Source organism: Falco rusticolus, chromosome 2, assembly GCF_015220075.1.
Source record: "Falco rusticolus isolate bFalRus1 chromosome 2, bFalRus1.pri, whole genome shotgun sequence".
NCBI classification, from domain to species: domain Eukaryota; kingdom Metazoa; phylum Chordata; class Aves; order Falconiformes; family Falconidae; genus Falco; species Falco rusticolus.
Genome location: NC_051188.1, coordinates 101,121,600 through 101,149,202, shown reverse-complemented (window position 1 = coordinate 101,149,202; position 27,603 = coordinate 101,121,600). Strand labels below are relative to the sequence as shown.

Genomic DNA, 27,603 nt, shown 5'->3' with positions numbered 1-27,603 from the left:
TCATCTGAAACGGTCACTTACCAGACATTAACATCTAACTGCTCATCTAAAGGAAAGGCATTCAAGGTATGATGAAGCTTCTTGCATATAGGTAGAGCTGCTGTATTTTGAAAGATGAGAATCTTAAACATCTTTATTCAGGAGCCTGTAATTCAGATAATTTCAAGATCAGTATACTCTGCTGCCTCCCTGGGAAGGTGGCATTCTTGTTACTCTCACATGAGAAGCAAGACGTAGAGAGCTCCAGCAGGAGCTCCAGCAGCCTGCATATAATTCATGGTGCTAAAAAAATTAGCTGGTGTTGCCAACAGAGCTTTAAAAAAAAAAAAAAAAAAGGAAAAAAGAAGGGAGAAAAAGATATTTTAAAAAGATTCATTACAGGTTTAGTTTGACGATTTAATGTTGTTCTTGTATTATTGTGGATGACCACATGAAGAAAAACATAAAATCTAAACCAGGATGTCATTAGGGGATAGCATGAACGTGATATGGGGAATCAAAGTTGATTTTTGACAAAAATTGCTGGACCAAAGGCAATTTCTTAAAGTGATTAAGGAGTTTCACATTACTATGCCGTGCTGGTGAACAGTCAGTAGCAGAATAGTAATAGAATTCAAAAGGTACAACATTATACTGTCCTTTCTAGTTCTTGCAGTGTTCAACGTTTGGTGTGAGCTGGATGAACTTCTCGAACGTGCCCTCCAAGGGGCAGCATTGAAGAGCAGGTCTCCGCGGGGGGCTGCTTCTATTCATAATGCGGAGTAGGTGTAAGTGAGTGAATAACAAATTAGTGCTTATTCTCTGCTGTCTGGAATTACGGGTTTTCAAAGGTAATGAATGTGTTTGAGAGTCATTACTGTCAATCTGTCAAAAATCCTGTAGCAGACATGATTCAGTTTAAGTGATAAAACCATTAGAATTCTGCTCCGTGGAGTACTCAAAATTGTACAAAAAAGGTGGCCATTTTGTTTTGTTTTGTTTTTTAGTGAGAAACGGATGGCAAAGCCTATTTGCATTTCTTTCTTGTGAGAAATATCAATATTATGTCGTTTCTAAAAGTGATATGCCATCTTGACTAATGCTAATTAGATTATGTCAAGTCTTCCCTGTCAGTATTGCACTTAAACAGCATTGTGTGGGTGACTTAATATGGGAATATTCTGGAGTATTATTATCACTGGCTTAGTCCTGTACGTTAGATCATAAGAGTATCTGCTTCTTCGTTTTTAAAGTCCTGTGATAAGAGGAAAAGTGTGGCATTAGTTATGACAAAATTGTAATGCTTGGTCCTTCACTTGCAGTCAGCCTCACGGGCATGGGTAATCATTCAGGAAGAACAAAGTTCAAGTGCTCTTTTCCCCCCTCTAAAAGGAGCAGTTTACTGTCCTTACCCTGCTTTGTCTTGTCCACTTGCCAGCAGAAAATTAGGCGTCTTGATTTTGGGCAGGAGCTGTCTGTCCCTGGGTAAGGTGGCCTTTGAAATTGTCATGTATAATTTATCTCTTAGAGCAAAGTCTTTTTTTTTTTTTCCCCCTAGTGTGTCTTTATAAAAAGGTATATGATAAAAATATAATATCTTTCATTGGAACAAGCAGTTTTGGCTGAATTTGGGTTCATGGGGGAAAAGGCATGAGCATCCATCATTAAAGACCATATCAGAGAAGCACAAGGGTTCCAAACCAACTCTACATAGGGAAGCAGGTCATAAGTCTGACAGTTTTTGACTTTGTAACCATAATGATTTCTTGTTTAACACACTTCATGCTACAGAACAAGATAAAGTCATGTACATACATCCTGCCATTGTGTGACAGTCATATGCCTGATATATCTAACGCACTGCTGAACTGTCTGCTCAGCTCCTGCTGGTTATAATATCATACATTTCAGGGGGGGAGGGAACATAAATACCTAGAGGAGGTGTGAGGACTTCCTGGACTATTCTAAGCTGCAATTACCAATGAAAATTTTTTGCTAATAAATATTCTAACATCTATTGTTTCTAATCTTCTCCTCTATGTTTGAAACTCGTGCTATTAAGTAAGGCAGTTTTCGTGCTGAATCAGCAGTGAGGTTTCAAGAATGGGCGGAATACTAGCTGCTGCTGGGGATTTTGCCACATTTTTCTGGATGCTAATTTCTTCCTTAGAGCAGCAAAACTTCATGAAAGAGTGTGTTAACTTGAAAGTGTTGTGCATGTGTCCATGAGAGCATGATGGCCTCATCCATCATCATGTGAGGCTGTAATGTCTCGTACTTCAGGTAAGTTCTTCACTATGCTAAGCTAAACTTCCTTCCTTAAGGGAGGGCAAGTGCAGCTAAAATGGAGTGATTACTCCACTTTTGCACAAAGATGACAGAATTATCTTTTTATCCTGGGACAGTTGGATGTGGTTTAGTGGCAAAGTTAAGTTTAGTGGCACAGGTAAGCAAAATTGATGCATTTGTGTTTAAGTGCTTGCAAGAAAGTGCTGGTGTTTGCATTAGCCAATGCTAGCGAATGCTGGCTTTGAACATTTGACTGCTGATCTCCCAGTGAATTGCTGCACACTGTCTATCCATATCCTCCTTCATCATTCCCTCTTGAGAAGACCCACCATCATTCTTCCCATAATTAGTTTCTAAAGGTTATTTCCATCTCTATGCTGATGTGAGTGAAGCATGTAAGTTTGCACCTGTTGATTTCTGACAATAGTGAGGCTTTTCCAGTAATATTTCTAACTTTAGCTTTCACCTTATTTTCCATGCAAGAGATACACAAGGATCTTTGGTAGCATCATATCTCAAAAGCTTCAGTTTTCTTCTCAGCAGAATTAGCTTCTCACAATTTCTGCCTAGAGTTTACTGTGGAAGTGATGGACTTCATCAGTCAGCTTTTCAAATGATTCAAGATGCAGTTATTTCCACATAGTTTTAAGGCAGGTGTAAAAAATTGTGTCAGCTCCTGTAAATCCACATTACCTTGACTGAGCCATTTTAAAAATTTCTCTGCAACAATGTCCTTCATTAGATCTGTATGTTCCTATATAAGTGAATTCAGCTACTTTGTATCAATTTACCATTAATCATAAAGTTTCTTCTATGCTATTTTTTAAGTCAGTGCTCAATGTATGTTTCATGCTGTTTTAATGACTTAATTTAATCTGATAGGGTTCAGCCATTTATGAGTGTAGAGCTTGGGGGGGAGAACGTTATTTTACCTGTGTTAAAATACTACCCAGGCAAAGAGACTGGAAGGTAGTATCTAAGAACAGTAATGAAGCACTCTGTTGGTTGCTCCAGTTCTCAGGACTTGATGTTAGGTTGTGAGGTGCAACAAGACTAAATAATGTATATTTGATCTATACCTTTCCATTATCTGAAAGCTAAAAAAGAAGTATTTTTCTCTGGTTCTGGATTTCTGGATGGGAAAATTGCAATTTGATTACATCACATTGCATGTCCTGATCTCACCTAGGATAACAGCTGCTGTAATAAAAAACACTTCCCTACCCAGTTCCATGCAGACTTGAAATGGTTATCCTTATGGACTGCAAGAAGAGATCAGGTCAACAAAGAAATTCTATTTTTGTGGCTGGTGTGAGGGCACTTACTCAGTTACCATGGCAGACAAATGGAATATACTATCTAACTTTTAGCATTTGGCAAATTCTGAGCCATGCAGTCCAGGTGGTATTGGAAATTCTACAGGTAATGTGGAGTTAAAGGACATGACTCACCAATGTTTATGCTTTCAAAATCGATTCTCTGTATCGTGGAGCAGCTTCACCTTGATCAGCTCCAATGTCAGTAAAGGGGACCAAATCCCTCCACAGTGGGATTTTTAACAAATTTTGCTGCAGAAGTAAGTTCATCAGAAATTGTCAAAAATGAGATTGTTTGTACCCAGAGGAATCTGTAAAATGAATATTTTCCTCTGTGTGCAGTTTTAGGCAAAGCATTTTTTTTAATTTCTTTTTGGAACATCTTTCATATGCTAGAATATTTAAAGTGTATTTTTAAATAGTGTCTGGCAATCTGTGAAACACCATTTTAGCATGAATGAGGTCATATGCTACTAAAGTACTACTTATACTAGGAAACTGAGATGAATTGAAAGTAGCACAGCTAAAAAAGGGAAGGCAACAGGTGTTTTGTTAGATAGCAGATATTGGCTTTTTTTACATCTACAGAATAACTGATACTTCATCCTAAAAATTGTTACGAATTTGCAAGTTTCTACTACTGAGTATCAGTAAGTCCCAGTGTTCCTAATTTAGGGTATGTTCCTTTAAGGTGTTTTGGTGAATAAAGCATGATACCCTCTTCTAGCATATCACCAGTTTCATAATGTGATACAGGATTGAAAGGACTTTGCTTGGGTACCAGGTATCTGATGGCTAAAAGTATGCTGGAAACGAAGCAGGGCTGACTGTGCTTCTGCACAAAAACTCTGGAGTTATCAGCATTCTTTACTTTTCACAGGGATTACTGTAAGATACATGTGCAGCCTGTTATACAGAAGTATTTTTTGTGTTGCAATACATGAGAGAGTAATTTTCTTAGATGCACAGATTTTAGTCACCTACTTAGTAAATAAGAGAAGTGGGATTTATCTCTACCCAAAAGTTACAATGCCTTTGAATATTAATTTGAGCAAGTCATGGAGAAGAAGCATCCTGGACTTCAGTTTCCCCAATGTTTAAAATAGAGATCTTCCCTAGTTTATTGTTATAATTTAGAGAACCTTTTAAAATGTACTGTTTAAATCCATATTGCTGGGAGTTTCAGCACCGCAGCCCCAATAATAACTAGGTGATAAAACTGTTGCAGTCAAATCATTCATCCTGATGCTTCTAATATGATGTTCTGTATACAGAGCTCTATAATATTCTCACATTTTAAAAGTAGGCTACCTTCCATAAAGTAGTAGTTTCAGGTGACTAATCATTGGGTAAAGTACAGAACTGATATTTAAATGCAAATCAGAGGCCTTTTGGTTTGTGCAGTTTTGGTATCTTAGCACATGATTCACAGCTTTCAGAAGCAGCACACCCGTTAGAAGAGGAGTGTGCATATGAAGTGAAGTACAGGTGGTTCCCCCTTCTTTTGTAAAGTGTGTATAATAATAATACAGACAACTAGAAACACTGACATTTTAAAAACATGCATACAATGGATAGAAACCATAAAATGATTATGAACTCAATTTTCAAACATACTATTTAAGCTGAGTACAACTGAGGTGTCAGTCTGGAAATGTGGAGCGTCAGAGCCATCTGAAAAAAACATCCCTGTGCTATTCAGACATAATTTCTGTCCACGACCCTTACTGTCATGGCTATTGAAGATTTTGCATGTCTTCAGATTTTACTTAGCGAGCCTTTTTTAGGCTTTAAGGCTTTACTGTAATGGCATCTAATGAAGGCACTCATACCACCTAAATACCACCTGTCCATACAAAGCAGAAGAGGATCTTGGGATCTGGGGGAATCTGGAATTCTGTGGAAACTGAAGCAGAATATGTTTAGTGATTTCACTGGAGCCAGGATTTTCTGTGTCTTCAAACAAATACTGTCACAGTAATAGGACCTGGACCTGGAGATCAATATCAACTGCTGATGGTATTGAGCCGTAGAATGTTATTTGCAGTAATAGTTGTGATCAGAGACAAATCTCTTTCCCTCCTCCTTTGGAAGGAGACGTAGGGAGGAACCCTCAGTCTTTTCAGAAATACATCAAGAGAAGAGAAAATGGTCAGCATAGTCCGGGGCACGGTCCTGCTTTTCACTAGCTCTCTGGGCCAGAGCCCGTAGCCTGCTCCGAAATCACACTGCAGTTAGAAAGGCAGCCTCACCAGATACCTAACTAATGGTGTAGCTGTCTGATACCCTCCTGGGTCATTGCTGGGGGAAATGCAGTGTGGGTAGAATATCTTTGCAGTTTAGTCATTTCGAAGTATGAAAAAGGTCTTTTGAGGCCACAAGGGCAACTGCTGGCTTCCTGAGATCTGCACTGATTAGATCAATGCTGGGCTAGGGCCAGAAGGTGAGAGGGCAGGAAGGATGAAAATTTGACTTCAGATCTTCACGTCTCTATTTGTCATGCAACCTCTCTAGATCTCAGCTGAGCCAAGAGAAACTAGCAATGTGCCTATACAGGAGATCTGGGTTAGATAAACCTTTTCCATTTGAAATTTAAAAATATAAAATATACCTTCAAAATACATTTTGAAATATAAAAGGAGAAGCCCCTTTTCAAGCACAGAACAATAAATGTAAAGATAATCTGTATAATCATTCCGTAATTTTTCTCCATTTGTTTTAATGACTGTGATAGCAGTCAATCGAAGAAGTCACATAGGCAGTACTTGTGCATGACACAGCTACAGAAAATAAAAGTTTAAGCTGAAGAAAATACGTCTTGTGATACTTAAAAGATTTGTCTATTCATTGCTTGCTTGTGGTTTCAAAACTGACAAAAGCTATCTGAAATTGCACTAGGAAATCCTCCGAGTTCAGTCAAATCTCTGATTTAGTCAGCTTCGGCTATCACTGCCATCCCCAGCCCATCTATAAATACATCTGCTTTCACAGCCTACACATTCTGAAATTTGCCCGTTGCCTCCTCAGAAGTGTGGGGCCATTGTCTGCTGTTAGACAAGCCCAGCTTGACCCAGGCCAACACGAACCTAGCCTGACAGGCCAAGCCCATCCCTCGTTGTTAGCTTTGATAGTTGCTGCTATCATTTGATAGTTCGCTTGTAGCCAGTCCAAGTTGGCAGTGTCAGCCCAAGCTGATTGGAGCTGCAGACATTTTTGCTGACTGGAGTCATGCTATCTTTGCCAGTTTGCTGGAATAGACACAGACACTGATTGGGTCATGCTGAAAACATTCCTGTCCTATGAAGCAAGTCTGTTTGTATTTTAGGTTTGCCAGAACTAATGAATTAAAAATCTTGGGCTCGCCACAGTTTGCTGCTTAATAATGCTTGTGACAGAAGGATTTTTTCCTCCCTGAAGTGTGACAGCATCATAATCCCTCGTCACTGGCAAGGAGAGGAAGGAAAAGCGGAATTGTGGAGAAAAGTGGAAAAGGGTGATCTTTTGGGACAGCAAAGCCTATGGGAAGTGCAGGTAGCAGCATGTTGCCCTGACAGCTGTCTCAGCTTCTCAGACCTTGTCAGTTTGTTGCTATGCAGCAGGTGCAGCCTTTTCTTTTATTGAAGCTTTACTCCATAAAGGCAACGACAAGCCAAGGCAGTGGCTGGCCCTGGATTATACAAGTGCAGACACTCGGCTAAGTGAGGTAAGGCAACAGGTGTGAAAACCGAACTAAATTGATAGAGCTGTAACAGCACTTAATCTCAGTTCTGCTGCGGATTTTTTTATGGAGAAACAGCAGCCAGTTCTATAGGGCAATTGTTGTGGAGAGCTGCTCATTAAATCTCATTAAATTCCAGGTTGCCCACTCACCCTTATCTCTGTCTACAGAGATACTGTTCTCCATGCATGGAGAAAGCAGGTGGGCAGCTGGGGGCAGCTGGGCTACGTGTTTCCTGTATCACCTCGTTTGCATGCAGGCTGCCTACATGCCTCTCTGTTCTCTTTGATTGCTTTTTGTGATGAAGAGCTGGAGGATTCTGCACAAAAAGAAGTGAAGAGATAAATGCAACATAAAAAAAATAAAAGGATAGCAGGGTAATTTCTGTGCATAAAGATGAGATTTCTTTCTGTGAATTGGAATACAATGAAAACACTCTTTTGTGTTATGATAGAATTCACTGTTGCTTATGGAAGGGGTATTGATTTTTGCCCTTGTGTAGTAGGTGCTTGAAAGAGGTAATTTAAAGACATTGCAGACCACGGAGTATGTGACTGGGATAAGACAACAGATTTGCTCCTAGCAATATTGTTATGGCAACTTTAAAACCTCTAGCAGAATGCTTCATTTTAATTTCTCAGGTTATGATATGCAATGTTAAGTATACTCTTATGTGGAAGACCACTTGAGATAGTAAGCAGATGTCATGGGAATGTGTACCAACAACACAGAATGATGAACACCCCTGTTTCAAGGATGTGCTTATCACTTAAAATATCTTTTTTTTTTTTTTCTTTGCTTTACTTTGTATTGGTATGGAAGGGAAATATGATAAACAATTTTGGATTAGTAGTTCTGTTGTTTTTTAGAAACAATGAGATGTCTCAGATCTTTCTTATAAATTGAGGGTCTGGGGAAAAAAGATCAATAATGCTAGTAAGGTAAAAATTGTTTAGTCTAGTGCAATGCAGTTCAAAATAGAATATTTCAGTTGACTCCAAGGATCTTTTCCTCAGTGCAAAAACATAGACTGCAGCAATTTAGTTGACTTTTCTTTGTCTCTGCCCAATAGATAGCAGTTCAATTTTTTTTGTGTCTTGATTTTTAGCCATGGGTAATACAGAACAATCCTTGATACCCTTCATGTATTGGTAGAGACAGTCAGCTCCAAATAAGATTTATGCAAAATAATGATTATTTGTTATGATTTTAAGAAAAGATTATGCACTTCAAATAACAATTTCTTATGTAGCATTGCTACAGAGTAACCGTATCACTCTGCTAGCTAAATATTTAAGACAGACAAAGCAAATAAAAAAGAAATAATGAAATTAATGGGCCAAATGAAAATTTGATACTCTTCCACTGATTGCAAGGCAGTGATGCTAGGGAAGTGTTTGGTTCACTAGTGCATCACCAAAGAGGATTGTAATCCTGAAATGTTGTTCTGTTCTATTGACTTTCTGAGACTGCCAAACAGTTAAGTGTAAATTAGAATGAGTCGTTGGGATTTCAGTGCAATACAATACCTACTTTACTGAAAAACTGCAAGACTATTGGCTTGGGAAACTGGGTTTTGTTTCCAGTAACTAAATGCTCTGTTGTCTACTGACATGTGGTACAACTTTTAGTAAATACATTGTTTTTTCCTGAAGAATTTGGTGTTTCTAGTGGGCTGAGGCATTTTTATGGTAATTTAAAAGCTACTCTGATGATTGTTCACATAGTTGGTATGGATACAATGCATTCTAGATAGCATAGTCTTCAGTCCTAAAATAATTTCTTTATGGGCAGATCTTTCGCTTGCATGAAGTCCCACTGACTTCATGTTCTCCACACATGGAGCTAATCAGAAGATTAGTATCTGTGAATTTTAGCAGCTTTGTGCTAGATATACAAGGAGATTATGTTTGCACTCAGTTTAACCAAAACTGTTAATTCAAAAGGTTAAATACACATAGCAGAGCTCCGAGTACAACTTCTGAGTGTTTAGAGATGCTTTAATTATACCATTACAGATCAGTAGTAGCTAATTCTTTTGTTGCTCAACAGTTCTTTAGTGCCCTGCTTGAAATGAACTAGCAGTTTTCTTAATGGACAGGGTTTCATCTCAGTAAAGCCACTTTTTGGAACTGGTCTCAGAAGAAAGACTGAGGACTGAATAAGGTCCCAATCCAGGAGTCAAACCCATGCAGACAGACCCCTTCACCTGCACAGAGTTCCACTGAAGAATCACCATCAAGGTTTGGAGACCCAGTAACTTTCTGACCATTAAGGGTGTGACTACCAGGCACAGTTTGGCTGGGGGAGTATGGGTGGAAGGTAGGAGGATGGGTGCCTCCTCATTGACACCATGTAGAGTGGTGTGCACGTTTCCAATCACATGGCAGACTTGGGGTCATGTTACTCTCAACTCCCCACCCCTTCTTCCTTCTTCACCTTCAGAACCAGGCAGCATTGCCACGAGTGAGTCAAGGCTTGCTGAAGGGGCAATGGCGGGGAGCAAGCAGGTGAGGAGAGGGGATGCTTCCTTTGCCATTGTTCTTTCTAATCTGTAAATAGCAAAAGAAAGGCAGTCTCTGCACTGGATTTCACTTAAATCCTTTTTAAATGGAAAAGTGAAACGGCGCTCCCTTGACTTTGATTCTAAACGGTGCTTAGCTAGAATGAGAAAGGTAGCTGTGAATGCATGAAAAGCATTAAAACTCATTTGTTGAATGGTGTCACATGCTCTGTAATAAATATATTGTTTGTGTTATTGCAGCTGGAACAAACAAGTAAAAGCATTGACTCAAGTGCCCACATGATCACCACCGCCAGGGTACCTGCTGATAAGCCAGTACGAATTGCCTTCAGCCTGAATGACTCCCCAGGTACAGTTTAATTTATAGACTAAACCGCAATGAAATAATTGCTTTTACATTTTACATGTTCTTACCAGTGTTTACAATATCAAATGGAGTCCAGTGTCACGGGTGGGTTTTTTTCCTGAATGATAGCATGTGATCAGTTTTCCTGCCTGATATCTTTTAATGTTTCCATTAACAATTTCATTAGACTTAACCCATTGGACTGACAGGTTAGATCTTGGCTTTCTTTCAGTGGTTTGTGGAATGTACTTAGGACTGTAATTAACCATTTAATTTACCTGCAAATGCAGTATGTCTGATTTTAAAGAATTTTAAAACAAGAAAAGTAAAAGGACGTTTTTGTACTGAGGATGAGGCTAGAGCAGGATGAGACTTTCCTTTCAGCAGGAAGGTTGGAAAGTGCTGCACGTGCCCAGCTTGGTGAAAGGTTTCAGGAAACGGATGCCCCACATGGTATGTTCCCTGAGAAAGCAGCAGAAACTTAATTGACGTTCATCCTGTCAGCTAGTGCTGATTGAACATTAATTTCCCCAAACATACCCTGTACACGCACGAACCTTTGGCCTGTGGAATAGACAAATATTATTAGTTTACACCTTAAATATTATTATGGTCTAGCGAGCTGTTGCCAAACAGTAAAAGTCAGAATGAAATAAAGTAAACTGGGAGCTGTGAAGTTGGCTGTGCTATTGCTAAAGGTGAATGGCTGAAGTCAGGGCTGAGATGTGTTTATGGCATGAAATATAAGGATCTCTGATAACAATAACTGTCCCACTGCTGATGAGTGCTTTATGTGACGGTATGCATTGCAGGATAATGCGTGAGGCCACTTCCTGGGCTTTGTGTGAATAGAGTCTCAGCTTGAATGCGATTTCCTCATTTAAGAAATATTTTAGGATATGCATTATCTTTCCTAGCTAGTTGTTGTGCAATGTTAGTTTTCAGCTACAAGCCTGAAATAGAATCTCATTCCCTAAGCAAGGGAATTTGAAAACAAACATCTTCGTATATTATTGCACATAACTTTCAGCTCATAAAGATGAGTGACACAGAAAGATTGGGACAAGGAATATAAAGAAGCACATGTGGCTGTCTATGTTGCCTTTCTCATTAATTAAAATAATTTGGTAATTACATTTTTATTACAGAAAGTAATAAAGAATCATTTTCATCCCTAAAGATATAGTAACATGGTAAATTTCTTAGAGGAATTATGGCAAAGGTAGGTCATGAAGGGAGATGTAAAAGAAAGGGGAGTGCTCTTACAGATTATGGAAAAGAATGTTTATATGAGACAATGAAAGCAAGTCAGGGAAAGCTGAGACCATGGGAAAATCAAAGACGGTAGAGTGGTTTGTGACAAGAGACGGCAGTAGGAAATGACAAGGTTGTGAATAGCTTGGAAGAAGAGGACATGAAAGGCAGGAAGCCTAGCTTCCTTAACATTGCATCATACTTTATTTTTTACTTTTCTATCCTGCTAATAATTCCAGCCTTTCTCTTAACATTTAGAGAAATAAACTCAATAACATAAAGGTAATCTTTTTCTGTGACTTTTGTTAAACTTTTCCATACTTTCAAGGCATTTATTGTATATATATACATATATATATGTGTGCCCCTGCAGTATGCAACCCAGAATCTCTGTGAGTACAGAAAAAACTAGACAGCAATCAGTAAAGCATTTGCCATCTTCTCCTCTGCATCACATCCCCCTGGGGGATACCAGGATGTCTAAACCAGCATACTCTTTTACCATGTCACAAGAATTCCGTCGCTTCTCTTAGTGGTGAGCCTGAACATGGTTATTATATTTTATACATTTACAGAAGGAAAAAGAAATAAACTTTGATCAGGTTTGAAAATTTCCAGCAAACCATAGTTGAATCAAGAAAGTACAAATAATTATTTAACACTTTTGGTTTTTTAAGATAAACTGCAAAAACTTTTAACAGATAGACCTTCAGTTATTCCATACTTAGCTTTTTTTTTTCTCCTTATTTTTTTAATCTTTTTTTTTCTCTCCTAGACAAGGATAATTGTTTTGTGTTCAAACAGGAGTTACCTGCTTTAAGTGCGATAGTAAAACATCAGGTGAGGCTCGTGTACTGCTAGTGTATATACAGAAAGTTTTTCACCAGGGTAAGGGAATTCGCCTGACTCAAGCTTTTCCTTAAATTCTACCTCACTTGAAAGGCACAGTGACAGATTTCACCAAGAAAGGCTGCGCTCTCCTTCCGGGGGCTGTACAACTGCTTACTCGGAGGAACTGGCAGCATAACTAGATATAAAAAGGGGAAATGGAATGTTTCTTCTGGGTGGTGATTATCTCACTGGCTAGGATTGTAACCAAGCACTGGGTGTGAGGAGCAGTGAAAGGAGAAACGGCTCTCAACCCATGAGAAGAGATTACTTTGCATTAACTAACCTACAAGACCGGAGCTGGCTTATCCTGAGTATACAAGAAATAGTTTAATTGTGTTATATTATTTGTCAGTTAACCCCTGACGACTGAAATCCTGGCCAGCCTTGTGCAGTATTTTTACCATGAAAGTAGGCTAACTAGTTCCTTAAAAGTCTCAGAAACAGCCCATCAGCCGGTGCTATGCAAGAAGACAGTTTTATTGTGTATCTCTTATTCCTGTATATACAGATATCTATGTTTGGCTCTTTCACTCAAATTCAATAAGCTGGCATCAAACGGGTTTCCCAGCGTGTATCTGCACACCATATTGCTCCAGTTTGATTTAAAGTACCGTTTTAAATTAATGAGTTTGAAACTTATTATTTCAGCCTATCTTACATAACTTGAAAACTAATGCAAGTTAAACTGAATACGGTGTTCCCAAATTCAAGTAAATGTTCCCAAATAGAAAGTTCATTGTAGTTTATCAACATGGATTTAATTAAACCAGTGAAATTCAATATGTCCTAATTTGTATCACTAACTCTTATTTACTGAATATATTAAGGGTCAATGATTATAACAGGAACTTTACTAAATTTAGACAAGTGGATTTGGTTTGTGTGATAGTTCTAAGGGAAGGCTGAATCTAGCTGAAAAGGTCTGCTAGTGACATGTGGTGATAAATGACTGGTTTTGAAATTACTAGTAATTTTTTTTTGTTTGAAATTAATCTACCTCTGATAGCACTCTCCAGAAAAATCATTGATAACAAAGGCGGGACATACATCTTCTAATGAAACTGACAGACAGCGGAACAGTGTAATATTTTTGCAAGCACAGCAAATGACTTCTTTTACTCCTGTTTATGTCTTTGTTACCCTAGTGACCGTGAAGAATTTTTGCTTTTATGGTTGATCATGCAAGACTGTTTTGCAATGGTTGCTTCTTCAATAGCAACCTTCAAATCCCTACTCCATCCTCATTCTTGTTGTAATGGCAACGGAGGCTTTCCAGCAGATAACGTATTTGTTGAAAACCAGTGAGGATTGCTAAAATACATGGCTAAAATTTACAGAGCTAGTTCCTAAAATTACACCCAACCTACAAGTGAGTGGCTTGATCTTTGGGAAATTAGACAGGAACTTAGGTGAGAGACCCTCAAATGAATAGTGGCAGTGCATCAGAGGATGCTTGAGGCTTAAGTGAAGGTATATGGAGTAGGAGGGTTTTGCTCTTCTCTCTTCTGTCATGGGCCATTTCTATTTTTGGGAGGTCCACAACTCTTATTATTGAGCAAGCCTTCATAGCCTATTCCTGGGCCAGGCAGTGACCATTCCCCACAATTTTACAAGTGAGGTAACTGCGAGGTTGTATAAGGTCATGTCAGGCAGGGCTGTGAATAGAAGCCTGGGAGCTTCACGCAGCAGTGCCAAGTTGCAGTCACTTAGCCACACAGCCTTCCAGGATGAATTCGATGAGTCTATGCTCGTCTGTCAGTAACCAGGGCTGGAGCTGCTGGATCTCACTGCCCTCATGGGGCCAAGACTGGACCCCAGTACACAGTCGGCCAGTGCTGTCCCACTGTGAGCTGCAGTGCTTGCGGTTGAGTTTGAGCACTTTTCCTGTGTAAGGGCTGATCTACTTACAGGATAACAGCCTACTTGTGTTACCTATTTAATTCTTTAATTTAGGAGGAAGAGATCTGAATACACTTGCCCACACATGTAGGAGAAAAAAATAGTACTTGATTGTATAATTAAAGACTGGATCATAACTCAGTTACTCAAGGAAGCAGAGCTGTGATTGGCATTTCCTAAATTTTGAGTGCTTGATTTAGCAACCTTAATGTGCTTTCAACACATTTAAATTTTTATGTTCTATTTCTGTCTATCTTTGTGAAGATCCTAGCGAAATCCTAATTTGCAAGTTTATACTTCAAGTAAATCAGATGTTGTTGTTCAAGTATTTATTCATTAACTATTGCCCATAACTCACAGTTCAGCTAAATGGAGCAGCCAAATAGGAAGAGACTGGGGTGTTACACTTCATTGTACCAGACACTGTGTCAGTCAGAGGTGAAGCATGAGGGATTTTGCTCGTTCATCTACATGATGGAAGTCTGGGCTATTGTGATCTCCAGAAGGCCAAAACATGATTAAATAAGTGAAGTTCTCCAGGAAGTTTGATTCATTCTCAAACGTGCAACATTAGCATGTATCAGGGGACTGAATGCATCAGGACATGGCTGAGAAGTAGTAAACCTTTTGTATGAAGACAGTCAGTCTAAATACAGTACAACATTCTAAATCAGATGGCTTGTGTGGATATTTGTACCCCACATCAGAAACCCATCCCATGTTTGTACTAATAGGTGCTATCAGCAGAGAGACAGGACTTCACCTGGACATTGCAGGTTGAGCAGCTCAGCCTCGCAGTCCTTACATAGAGCTGCTCATCACGCCATTTCAGCATGAAGGTGTGCGGGCTGTGCAGCATGCTTAGGGAGCTTGCTCTTTTGTTATGTTCTTCATTTAGCTGTAGGAATGGTCAGAGAGCTGGCTCTGACATAGAAGGGTACTTTGTCTCAGCGCAGCCGATGGAAAGCAAAAGGATGAAGTGATTTCCCTGGAGACCCCTCAGATGCTCTCTGTTCTAATGATACTTTTCAGCAACAAGCAAAGTGAATGTGTGAACCTGATGAAACAAACCCAAAAATCAAACTATTCCATACACATGAACCAAGTCTTTGGTTAAAAAAACATCAACTATATGTGCAGAAAGTTCATCTTGTAATCAGGGTACAGGTCTTTACCTTTAGTGCACTTTCAAACAGAGACCAAATTTAGTTTCAGGATCTGTGGGAAATCAGGAAGTGCTGTGAATTTAGAAATTGTGTGACAGATACTTTAACTTAGGTGGCTGTAATGAAGTCCCTGATCCGACTCTTACATCACAGATTAGTGCTTTTGAGTTTTCTGGGATGGCCATAACATTAACATGTACGTTTTTCCTCCTTTCTTGTTTTCTTTTGCCCAGAATCTTGACTTACTTTCAGGTCCAGCAAGTTGCAGTCTCTGATTTTTTATATTTTTATTTTTAATAAAAATGTGTTTTCAACAACTAGCTTGAATTATAAATCCCTTTTCTTTACAAGTGACAGGGAAGGGAGCAGTAAAATAGTGACCAGAGGGGTGAGGTGCTGTTTGTATCTGGTGAAGAATCAGCCTAGTCATACTCAGGGTTTTGTGGTACAGAAAGGCTGCTTTATAATAAAGGGCCCTTTGATTATATCAGTGATTCCTTATGACAATCTAGGCACTTAAATATTGGTTATATGAGAAAAGGAGAAAAAAAGTTATTTCTGAGTTCTGTTAAGGAGATGTAGAATAGGAAAGGACAAATACAGACAGGTAAGGACCGTTATGAGAGTCTTTTGATCTTCAGAAGATTTTCTCTGAATTTCTAGAATTTTCAATGTTTCTGATTTTCAGAGTCATAGATTTTTAAGGCTAGAAACCAGTGTGATTTTGTTTGATCTCTTGTGTAGCATCCAGTATTGCAATAGTGATTCTTTTGGAAGAAAATGCAAGACTATGTCTTTCCTCTTGACTTGCTGAAAACATCCTCAAAAAAGTTTTAGGAGGTGAATGACTGCTGTCATTTGTTTTCCCCTTGTGTGAAATCTAAATGTGTTTAGATTTGACCAAGTGGGTTTTGTTGTTATTGTGGTTGTTACTTTGACAACAGTGAAATACAGACTGACATGATGCAGTAATTTATTTCACTGGAAGCTGTGGGGAAAGTTTTTTATTGTTCTTTTTGTGGAAACCAGAGCGCAGTTAGCTGTGAGCATTTCTATTTATCTTTGTAAACTAAATACTTCAGCTGAAAGCTTCAGAGGAGCTTAAGAGAATTAGGAACTCAGAAAAATGTCAAACAACTGAAGTCCCCAACTTTTCTTGATGATGTTCTACACATCAGATGATGAATTAAACAAGTCTTAAACTAGCATAACTAAAAAAAACCCTAGCAGCTGTTCAATAGATGCTAGGGCAGGCCCATTATAAAATGTACTATGGTATGCCATAATGGTTAGGATACCAGTATGTTCTATTTTTAGTACCATTGACTCAGTCACTCGAGTTCAAAAAATAAGCAGGGAACATCTGTTTATTGAAAGGATTTCCTCTATAGTAATTTCTTTATATATTCCATCCTTTTAAAAGTATTTTCAAACTTTTTTTTTACTGATTCTTTTCTGAAGATAATCCAATATATTTTCTAATATTCTGATACTGCATCAAATTTGTTTTCTTATTAATATCCCATGCAGCGAAAAAATAATTATTAGCTGATGTTTCCTTAAAATTCTTGGGGTTGCTTTTGCTTTGTTTTTCTTAAGTTAAAAATATTTGCCATCCCTCCTAAAAGCTACTGTACCAAAGATTGTACTGCTGGAATTGTCAAAACAAATAGCAGCTTAACTGCTGTCCACGACTCTGGTCCAATATCTCTGTCAGAATATTTAACAGCTATTCAGCCAAATATTTGTAGAGCAGCTGTACCCCTAGTCAGACTGAGTCCTATTCCGTCCTTCCTTTTAGCTTTGCCATATGATTCATCTTTCTTCTTTTAGAATATTAGTCTATTTTTAAATATTGTACAAGAAAGCAACAGCAAATTAAAGGTAAACACTTGCATATCTACGTGATACAATTCTGTACAATTAAAGCAGATTAAGTGGTTTCCAGAATGGACATGTTTGGGAATGGTGTGAAAAATGAAGTTGGAGGGGGGTTATGGCTTTTTGATAATACTTGCCAGACCCTTACCCCTTGCAATAAGATTGTAACATAGAACTTCACTTTGTTTCTTGAGGAAGTTCCAAAGCTTTTGCTTTTGCCCTCTGTATCACTGTATTATTTTTTTTTCTGTTCTGGGCATCCCTTCCTAGAGGGGCACAGGTCTAACTATGCTAGTTGAAGTAAGGGTCAGACTGTGTGTTAGCCAGAATGTTTATTCTTTGTAGGATAAGATGACTTACTTTAATTTTTCCCCCTAACCTACTTGGCTGGATGACCACTGAGGGCAGGCTAAAGAGATAACAAATATTTGACAAATAATTTAAATCCTAGTCTGTACTCTTTAAGAGTATTCAGAATCCTGCTTTGATACGTGGTCCTCTTAGCCTTATTGAGGTTTTGTTGTAGTGTACAAGTCTGCCAGCATAGAGCAGGTTGCAGGATCTGACCTGTGTTAGCAATTTTCTCCTATGAGAGCCATGCTTGTTTAATTTTGACACATTACAAATAACTGACTCTGCAAGCTAGCTAATAGTAACCTTCTCTTCACCTCCTGTAACCTGTAGTAAGATGCATAAACAGTCATCACAATCCCATGCAAAACTGATAGTGTGAAAGTCACTGAGAAAGAAATATTGCATTGGCTAGCTGTGACGTTACCAAGTATGATTCATATTTCTGATCTCAGTCCAGCTACTAGTGGGCAGGTGTCCACATCACAACGCTGACGTAACTGGCACAGTCTGTCCCACCTTTGCTGGAAGCCTGTACTAAAAATAAAGGAATAAATAAAAACAGGGTTTGGCTTGTTGTCATGGATGACCTAACGCTAGCCCGTAAGAATTGTTATCTACAGGTTATAATAAAGACATTATTTTGCAGTATGGAGAAATTTGTGGTGCCTTCCTCTTTCTAATCACATCTCTGTAGGTAACAGTCTTCTTGTTCCAGGGTTGCCAGGCTGGTTTGTGTGTTCTTGTGGTTGCCTTTGGGTGGTGAGAGGTTTCTGTTATTGTTGGTTAAACCCTGGTAAGTCATTGTATTGTGATGGGGAAGGTATCTTTCCCTTCATTGAAATAATGAAGTCTTTGGTAGCAAGGGTGCTGTCCTTGGAAGATTCTTTTCTTTGCAGTGTAATGGAGAGCCCGAGAGGAAAGATTGCTTGGATTTACTGTTTTTATTAAATTATCACATCTTCTACTGCCCTAACTGCTTTGTTTTGTTTCTTAATCACTGCAATACAAAATAGGCTGTCTTTCCAGCACCTAAATCTTTTTCTTACTGCCAACTCACTAGTATTTTCAAGGAGTCTATTAAGGTATCTCAAGCGTAGAAAGATAAGCAGATGGAGAGGTGTTTGCAGGATCCCAGTATTATTGTAAATGTATGCAATGTAGAACTACATTAAACTACATTAAATCTGAAATGCCCTTTTTGGTAGATGTTGACTTTTAACATCATGTTTACCTTTTAGATGATGCTTCGTCTGAAAACTTCCCTTTGGCATTTCCAGAACTAGATCAGCAGCTGCAGGTAAGTATTTTATTTTTTTTTTACTACAGTCCTACTTCACATTCACCATAGTTATGATTAAAAAACTCTGGTTGTCACACTAAAGGGAAAGTTTTTAGTGGTGCTTCTCTAATCTATTAACATTTAATCAGACTGTGTATTTCCATAGAAGAAAATGTTGTCTTTTCAAGATCTGTGGAAAAATTGTCATTTTTAAACCAACTGCATGGAAATTATTATTTTAACAACCTCATCTGCCTTTTAACTTTTGGGTTCAATTCCTGTGCAAAACACAGCATGTACTGTAGCACTGCAATTAAGAGGGTTCCTGTGGTTTTGGTGGGAGAAGGAATGAGCCAGATAATATATTTTCATGCCTACAGGCTGTGCTGAAACTGATATGATCAGTTTTCTCTCAAGCAGTCCAGGAGAATAAAAACTTGTATTTTGTAGTGCCATCTTCTCTCTATTCTTGGGTAACTAAAGCTAGTCATCAGGACTGATGAGAGCCTCCTCAAAGTTACCCTAGTTCATGCTGCGTAGCCAGCAACCCTCATGGTTGCCCTAGCAGGTCTCTGCAGACAGCATGGGATAAAACCGGTGAATCATTTTGTGACCAGTCCGATTTGTCAGCATAGCACAATGGAGCCCCAATATACCGGACAGTCAGACAGCAGTTGATGGCATCTCCGTGGTTCACCAGGCACAGAGCCAGTTCTGTATCCAGGGATTATTTCCCTTTCCTCTGTGGTGGTCCTGGAGTGTTTGTTGGCTTTTGTAAATTACTTCAGATCATCTGTTTCCCGGGAGCATTTAGGCTTCCTCTGATATTTCAATATGAAGGCAGTTGTTTCCTGAGTGTAAACTGAGAAAGGCATTAGCAGACCATGTTGTCCAATAATGTCATCCTTCCTGTCCCCATCAAGTGGTGAGACAACACTGGAGGGCTGCTGACTGAGAAGGCTGACTTTTCTCTCCTGCTGCTGTCATCAAAAGGGTGACGGAGGAAGGCATGGGGGATGACAGAGACTCTTCTTGCTCTACTGCTCTAATCCTGAGAACAGGGACAGGTTCCTTGGGCATAGCTAGGGAAGATTAAAGAAACGAAGAGCAACTTAAGATTTGGGCTGAAAGGAACAGGGTGGTATGTTGGCCTCTTTATTCCGCTGATCTTCCAGTGCAGCAAAAAACGATCAATATTTTTTCCCTCCGAAGAATTCACTTTGAGAAAAACAGTATTGATCTGTGGCTGAAGCACTGAACTGAAAGTAAAGAACCTGCATTGTTTCCAACATTCTGTCAGTGACACATTGTGTGATCCTGGAGGAGTCGCTTCATCGCTCTGCTCATCTCTGAAATGAGGTTAATAATTTTTACCTTTTTTGTTAAAAGAGCATTGAGATCAGCAGGTAAAGACTGCTTTAAAAGAGCAAAGTGTGATTATCACTATTGCTGTTGTTACATAAAAACAAAATTACTGGTGTTAGATGTAGGTACTTCTCAGGCCAAGTGATGATTTTTTTATTAGGACTTTTATGACCCATTTCTGGAACATATAGTGTACTCTAAATGTGTAATTTCACGATAGACGAAAATTACAGCTCTGGAAGCATTCATGTCTACTTGATAAATCATAGCCCTTCAGTAAAAGTTTTTAAAGTACACACTAGAGCAGTTCTGCTAAGTGCACCTTCTTGGTCTGTTAAGTACCTGACCTTTTTTTCAAGAGAACCTTTCTTTACTCTCATGATCTCTATATGATAACAAATTCAAAGAAACAGTCAGAGGCTTTGATTCAAATAATGTTCTTTTTATTGTCCTTCAGAAACTTTTTCTTAGACTATTGAGGTAGTTGAAAGGATAACTTCTGAGGGCTGTCTGGGTGACTCAGCCACTCAAAAGTATAAAAGTATAGATTTAGTGGTAGAGCTTCATCATTTAGCTTTTCAAGCTTATGTGCATATTTAGATTTTGATGCCTTTATGTTCAGCCAGAGGCAGTTAAGTCAACACGGGGTTTTGAGCTGATGCAGAGGTAACAGTTCATTTAGCTTTAGCAATCGACACTTGAATTTCCTTGCTTTTGTCAATCTGGATCACAGCTTAAAGTTGTAACAATTTAATGTAAATACATTATGTTTACAGTGCTTTAAAATTTCAAACAAGCAATAACTGTAACAAAGTTATAAATTACCTAGTTACATTTTCTTATTAATTACTTTTTTAAATTGGTGTAATCCAGACGGCTAAGGGTGTGTTAGCCCTGTATAGCATGTGGTTGCGACTTATGTTAATGTAACCACACCAGCCTTGACAGAGGTAGCTCCTGTATTACAGAAGCAAACTATTACCTGGGCTTCACCAGGATCTGCAGTACTGAACGGTGGTGTCCCTTGTCATTCCATCCATGCTTTTCTCTATCCCAAAGCTGGCTAGTATAAAGCAGCACACGTGAAGTGTCATGTAAACTAACCCTTTAATCACCTGTGGCATAGCAGCCTGAAATGCTTGAATTTTTAAGACTGCTGGTACCTATTTTCTTAATAAAATTATCACATCTACAGCCACAAGATTTTCATCACTGTGCCATAAATACAGTCAAAAGCATTTGTATCTTATAAAGAAACAAACTATAAATGCAGGGTAGGTGGCTATGCAACGATAGGCACTTAAACAAACAAAAGGTAGCAACTTTCCAGGTTTCTAACATACAAAGGAAAAATTTGAAACCTGTTTTAAAAACAAACTGAAGAAAACCCAAGGCCAAATTAGCTGATCTTCAGGTTGGATTTTGAAAGCAGCTTGAAAGCTATGTAAGTTCACCGAGTGACTTGTAAAATCAGAGCCTTAGAATTTTATGCATGCAGGCAGCAGACCACAGCCTGAGTACCAAGCAATTTGCACCTCTGTTTTAAGCTTCAAGCCCTTGTCCTCCTTATGTTAGGCCCTGGCAGACAACTTGGCTGTTTGAGCGGTATTACCCAGTGTTCCCACTTTTCCTACCACGATCCTACCATACCTGCTCCCCAGGCACTGCTGTCCAAGCACAAGCACCAGCTTTACAGAGGTAGAGGTAGGTTTGGCTGGATGAGAGGTATTTCTCGGAGGCTAACTGCAGATAGCTAATTCTCTATAAGGACTCTTACTAAAGGACAATCCTAGATGAAAATTACAGCTTCTTTCTGCAGAATAAAAATTATCAGTCTAGTGTTCTGATCCAGCTAGGTTCAGACCCAAAATATTGTATTTTCCAACTATGTTTTTGAATGCTACTACTCTGAAAGGAAAAAATTCCAAGAAGCAATTTGTAGGAAAAGAATATCAACTCTCTAACTCAAAAGTTTTGCTTTTGTTTTGGGTTTGTTTTGGTGGGTTTTTTTTTAACTTTAAACAAAAAATGACTGTATGGTCAAACCAGACAGAAAAGCCCTATATATGAGAACAGAGCAGTCTAAGCTATATGCAGGAAAAGGTCTTTTTTGCAACTTTATCATTAAAAAAACTACGATGTTGCTGATATGCTACCAATAAAACAAAGCTCATATTAATAAACTTCTTGCTTTGAATTCCTTTTGCAGTATTGGAAATTATTCTCTTCCCACTGACGAGCAACACTTTGAATGAGGATAAAGCACTTTTTTATTTGGCCTTCAGTGTCATTTCCTCACCGCCCTTGTGTGAGCAGTGTCGTGGGCAGTGCAGCAAGGGCAGGCTTGCTACGTCTGTCAGTTTGTTATTGGGAAACGTTAACCTTTGCCTTGTGTAAAAGTTGGACTCAGCCTCGGAAGGCACTGCCCTGATTAGCTGCATAGTGGGTGGTGGCCCTTCTGACAGACGCTCTACTACGGGTTATCTGCTATAATTAGAAGCGTACATCAGCATCTAAGGCCTTGTTGTTCAGGTCACTGAACATGGAGGAAGGTATCTAGTGTTAAGTACCCGCATTACTATGCTCTGTGTGTTGTCTGTCCTGTTGTAGCATTTCCTGTGACTTGCTCAGTTTATCTCCCTCTTCTCCATTAAAGTCTTTATTCCAGCTGGGAGTTTGATGCGTAAGAGGGAAGAACATAAGTCACATATGGATGCACAGGGTGTTCTGTAATTCTTTATCATCTCTTCTCATGAAATCGTGAGCTTGAGAGAGGCATTTATATTCTATTTTGAATTATGAATCTGTTGCGATCAATGGAGATAGATGACTGTAAAGTTCCTGCAATAGAGAAAAGGCTCCAACCATTTACAGTATCAGTTTGTGTTAAGTCAAGGGGTAGTTTTTCATGCTTTAGTGGGAAATGTCTACACAAAAGAAGCTATGAAAATATTACTCAAGGGACAGATTGTTGTGTGATACTAGCATTTAACAGAAACCTTGTTTACTCTGGAACTTCAATGGAACTATTTCTTCTACTAACTGCCAAGACTCTTGTTAGATATGCAAATTATTTTAGAAAGTTTAAAAGTATACTGTGTTTTTAAAGGGTATGCTTTGTTTTTTTTAATATGTATTAAATTCCAAGAGAATTCCTAGGTACCGTGATACTCTATATCTAGATGTGATTGCCTATGAACTTGATAAGTCTGCTATAATGCTGCTGTGATAACTATGTTCTTAGATTAGATGATGAAGACATGGATGTTTACACAGTCAGAACATCATACTAAGGTTAGTAAAGAATGGAACAACTCCCAGGAAAGGAAAGCAGAACTCTCAGTTGGTCTCATCCAGTTGACTTGAATTGTTTGAAGAAAAGAGAACTGCTTACTTTCATAGTAAAATTAGACTAAACTAGATATATCCTAGAACAGGTAGCTGGAACTGTTTGATTCCAGCTCCACAAAAAAAAAAAAAAAAAAAAAAAAAATGCAGCTGCAATATGCAGCTTGGAAACATGTGGTTTCTTCCATCATGGAAGAGTACATAAGGCCATATAATGAACATGGCCCATGTGCAAAATACTGGCGCTGAACTTTCTGGTTTTCCAGAACAGTTTAGTTGAAAATTACCAAATTTACAAAAAGTGAGACCAGTGCAAAAGACTGACTTTTAGGCAAGTCCACGTGCTTAGCTGGCAAAACTGCATGATAATTTTTTTCCTTTAAAATTCAGCCTTTTCAGGAGAAATCTTTGATATTTCAGTAGAACTGAAAGCAAATGCAAACAAATGAAGATGAATTAAAAAGTAAAATCTTCTGAAGTTTTTGAACACTTGGGTGACACTATCAACTATACAACATTTGTGGATATGGAATGCTGATATTCAGATGGCAAGGCAAAACACACTTTGTCATGTGAATGAAGTAAAAAAATTACTGAAAACTGTCCTTTTGTGTACCCCAGCAAAGATTTTAGTTAGAACAGCTCCTTCAACCTGTCTAAAAAAGCAGGCTCAGGGCCTTTTTATTTCTTCATTAACATCTTCCAACATCTTTCATATGTGCACTCCAAACAAAGATTTAAATAAGTAGTGCATATGTCTTGTAAAGATGTACATACATATGTGCAGTTACAGAACAGCCTATAACAGGATCTCTTGGTATCTACTTGCTGGATTCCATAAAAAGTTTATCAGTGTCACAGTGAGTTATTCAACAAAATACAAAGAAAAATCAGACCGTGTTGAAAATTTGGCATAGTAGGATAGACCACTAGTATGGCTGAGAGCTGCAGCTTTTGTACGAGCTTTGTGAACAAACCAGAGGTGTTGTGTGTGCATATTTTGCCAGCACAGGAAAATGAGGGTGGATGACACTGAAGCCTGAAATAAGCAGGATTAAAAGTAGCAACTGTTGCCATTAAATATAACTTTCTTTGGCAGGGGTGTTTTTTGCTTATGTAGCAGATATGGTTTTATATATATTAATTTATGGACAGGCAAGATACTTCATGAAATAACAAGCTCAGACTGTCCTAAGGAGACACTAAAGTATGGTTGTTGGCTTCTGAGTGAAAAAGTTATATACTGCAAATTGAACTTTATTAAAGCCTGTTGTAATTAGTCACCTGGGTAAACTAGCAAACTCTTACCAAAAAGATAGTATACAGACTTCATGGATGAAAAGTGCTTTCTACTGGGAATTCCGGTTCTTTTTCTCTGCCACAGGAATGCCATCAGTGTAGCATCTGCAGCACTTCCTGTGGCCTGGCCACAGGCATTCCAGCTAGAATGGAGAGCAGAGAAAGACTGCTTGGATGAGCTAGGGAAAATGGAAATTTAATCTGGGATGCCTTAGAGGAATGCAGCTTTACTGAGACGTAGGTGTTGGAAGGTATATGACAGCCCTCTGTAAGTACATCTCAGGGGTAAAACAGGTAGGACAACTGCTATTTGAATGAAAGGTGATGCTGGCACAATAAAAGACTATACAAACCTGTCTTCAGCACAGTGGAAATGGGAAAAATGTTTCTAATCTTCGGTGAGGCTCTGGGCCAGTCTTACAACTGAGGCAAGGGACTTCAGGTTTTCTAAGCAGAACTGTACAAGACCTCTTAATTGCAGGATTTGCTTCTGTAACAGGAGCCTGTACTCACTGATTCCTCCCATTATAGGTTCCACTCATTCCCGTTTAGGTAAGTATGGACTAGTCCAATAACTGTTACTATTCTGCTATTGTTTCCTTTTCTGTGTAATTATGTTAATATTGCAAACATCTGTTGGCTAGTTGGAGTTACCTTTTTGGAACAAGCAAGTTTTGCTTCTCTTTCTGCATTTGTTTTTCAGTTTTCCCTGCCATCTCCTGAAAATGCTTCTCTTGGTGGGAACAGATCATAGAATGATAGAATGTTTTGAGTTGGAAGGGACCTTAAAGACCATCTAGTTCCACCCCCCTGCCATGACATCTTCCACTAGACCAGGTTGCTCAAAGCTCTGTCCAACCTGGCCTTGAACGCTTCCAGGGTTGGGGCATCCACAGTTTCTCCAGGCAATGTGTTCCAGTGCCTCACCACCTTCATAGTGAAGAATTTCTTCCTAATGTCTAACCTAAATCTGCCCTCTTTCAGTTTAAAGCTGTTACCCCTTGTTCTATCACTACATGCCCTTGTAAAAAGTCCCTCTCCAGCTTTCCTGTAGGCCCCCTTTAAGTATGGAAGGTCTCCCCGGAGCCTTCTCTTCTCCAGGCTGAAAAACCCCAACTGTCTCAGCCTATCTTCACAGGACAGGTGCTCCAGCCCCCTGATCATCTTCATGGCCCTCCTCTTGGACAATCCAACAGGTTGATGTCCTTCTTATGTTGGGGGTCCCAGAGCCGAACACAGTACTCCAGGTGGAGGTGAATCATTTCACTCAACCTGCTGGTCACACTTCTTTTGATGCAACCAGGATATGGCTGGCTTTCTCGGCTGCAAGCGCACATTGCTGGGTCATGTTGAGCTTCTTGTCAGCCACTACCTGCAAGTCCTCCTCAGGGCTGCTCTCAATCCATTCTCTGTCCAGCCTGTATTTGTGCTTGGGATTGCCCCAACCCACATGCAGGACCTTGCACTCGGCCTTGTTGAACTTCATAAGGTTCACATGGGCCCACCTCTCAAGCCTGTCAAGGTCCCTCTGGATGGCATCCCTTCCCTCCAGCGTGTCGACCATACCACACAGCTTGGTGTCATTGGCAAACTTGCTGAGGGTGCACCCAATCCTGTTGTCCATGTCTCTGATGTTAAAAAGCACTGGTCCCAGTACCAACCCCTGAGGAATGCCACTTGTCACTGGTCTCCACTTGGACATCAAACCATTGACCACAATTCTTTGTGTGCAACCATCCAGCCGGTTCCTTAGCCACCAAGTGGTCCATCCATCACATCCATGTCTCTTCAATTTAGGGATAAGGACGTTGTGTGGGACATTGTCAAATGCTTTGCACAAGTCTAGGTAGATGATGTCAATTGCTCTTCCCTCATCCACCAGTGCTGTAACCCCATCATAGAAGGCCACTAAATTTGTCAGGCATGATTGGCCCTTAGTGAAGTCATGTTGGCTGTCACCTCCTTCCCATGTGCCTTAGCATAGTTTCCAGGAGAATCTGCTCCATGATCTTGTCAGGCACAGAGGTTAGACTGAGTGGCCTGTAGTTCCCTGGGTCTTTCTTTTTTCCCTTTTTAAAAATGAGGGTTATGCTTCCCCTTTTCTAGTCCATGGGAACTTCATCAGACTGCCACAACTTCTCAAATATGATGGACAGGGCTTAGCAACTTCATCCACCAGTTCCCCCAGGACTCACGGATGCATCTGATCAGGTCCCATGGTCTTGTGCACCTTCAAGTTCCTTAGGTGGTCATGAACCTGATCTTCTCCTATAGTGGGTGGTTCTTCATTTTCCTAGTCCCTGCCTTTGCTTTACGTGACTTGGGCAGTGTGGCTGGAGCACTTGCTGGTGAAGACTGAAGTGAAAAAGTCATTGAATACCTCAGCCTTCTCCATATCCTGGGTACTCACATCTCTTGTTTCCTTCCAGAGATGACCCACATTTTCCCTAGTCTTCTTTTTATCACCAATGTACCTGTAGAAGCTTTTCTTGTTGCCTTTGGTGTCCCTGGCCAGTTTTAATTCTACCAGGCATTAGCTTTCCTAATGTGATCCCTGGCTGATTGGACAAATTTTCTGTGTCCCTCCCAGGCTACCTGTCCTTGCTCCCACCCTTGTGGGTGGCTTCCTTTTTGTGTTTGCATTTGTCCAGGAGCTCCTTGTTCACCCATGCAGACCTCCAGGAGTTTTTGCCTG

At 39.4% G+C, this 27,603-nt stretch overlaps 1 protein-coding gene across 4 annotated transcripts in view; it reads left to right on the top strand.

Moving 5' to 3' along the window:
• Positions 1–27,603, top strand: part of MAP3K7CL (MAP3K7 C-terminal like) — a 45,388-nt gene that overhangs the window by 5,484 nt on the left and 12,301 nt on the right. Inside the window, exons 1-4 of one of the 4 annotated variants that reach the window (XM_037377676.1) lie at positions 6,465–7,287; positions 9,404–9,545; positions 10,067–10,175; positions 18,856–18,914. In XM_037377676.1, coding sequence (XP_037233573.1) covers positions 10,106–10,175; positions 18,856–18,914 — 129 coding nt within the window. In that variant the 5' untranslated portion in view covers positions 6,465–7,287; positions 9,404–9,545; positions 10,067–10,105. Of the gene's footprint in view, positions 1–6,462; positions 7,288–8,162; positions 9,546–10,066; positions 10,176–18,855; positions 18,915–27,603 lie in introns of those variants that run through there. The other 3 variants (XM_037377679.1, XM_037377678.1, XM_037377680.1) reach the window with 3 other exon arrangements.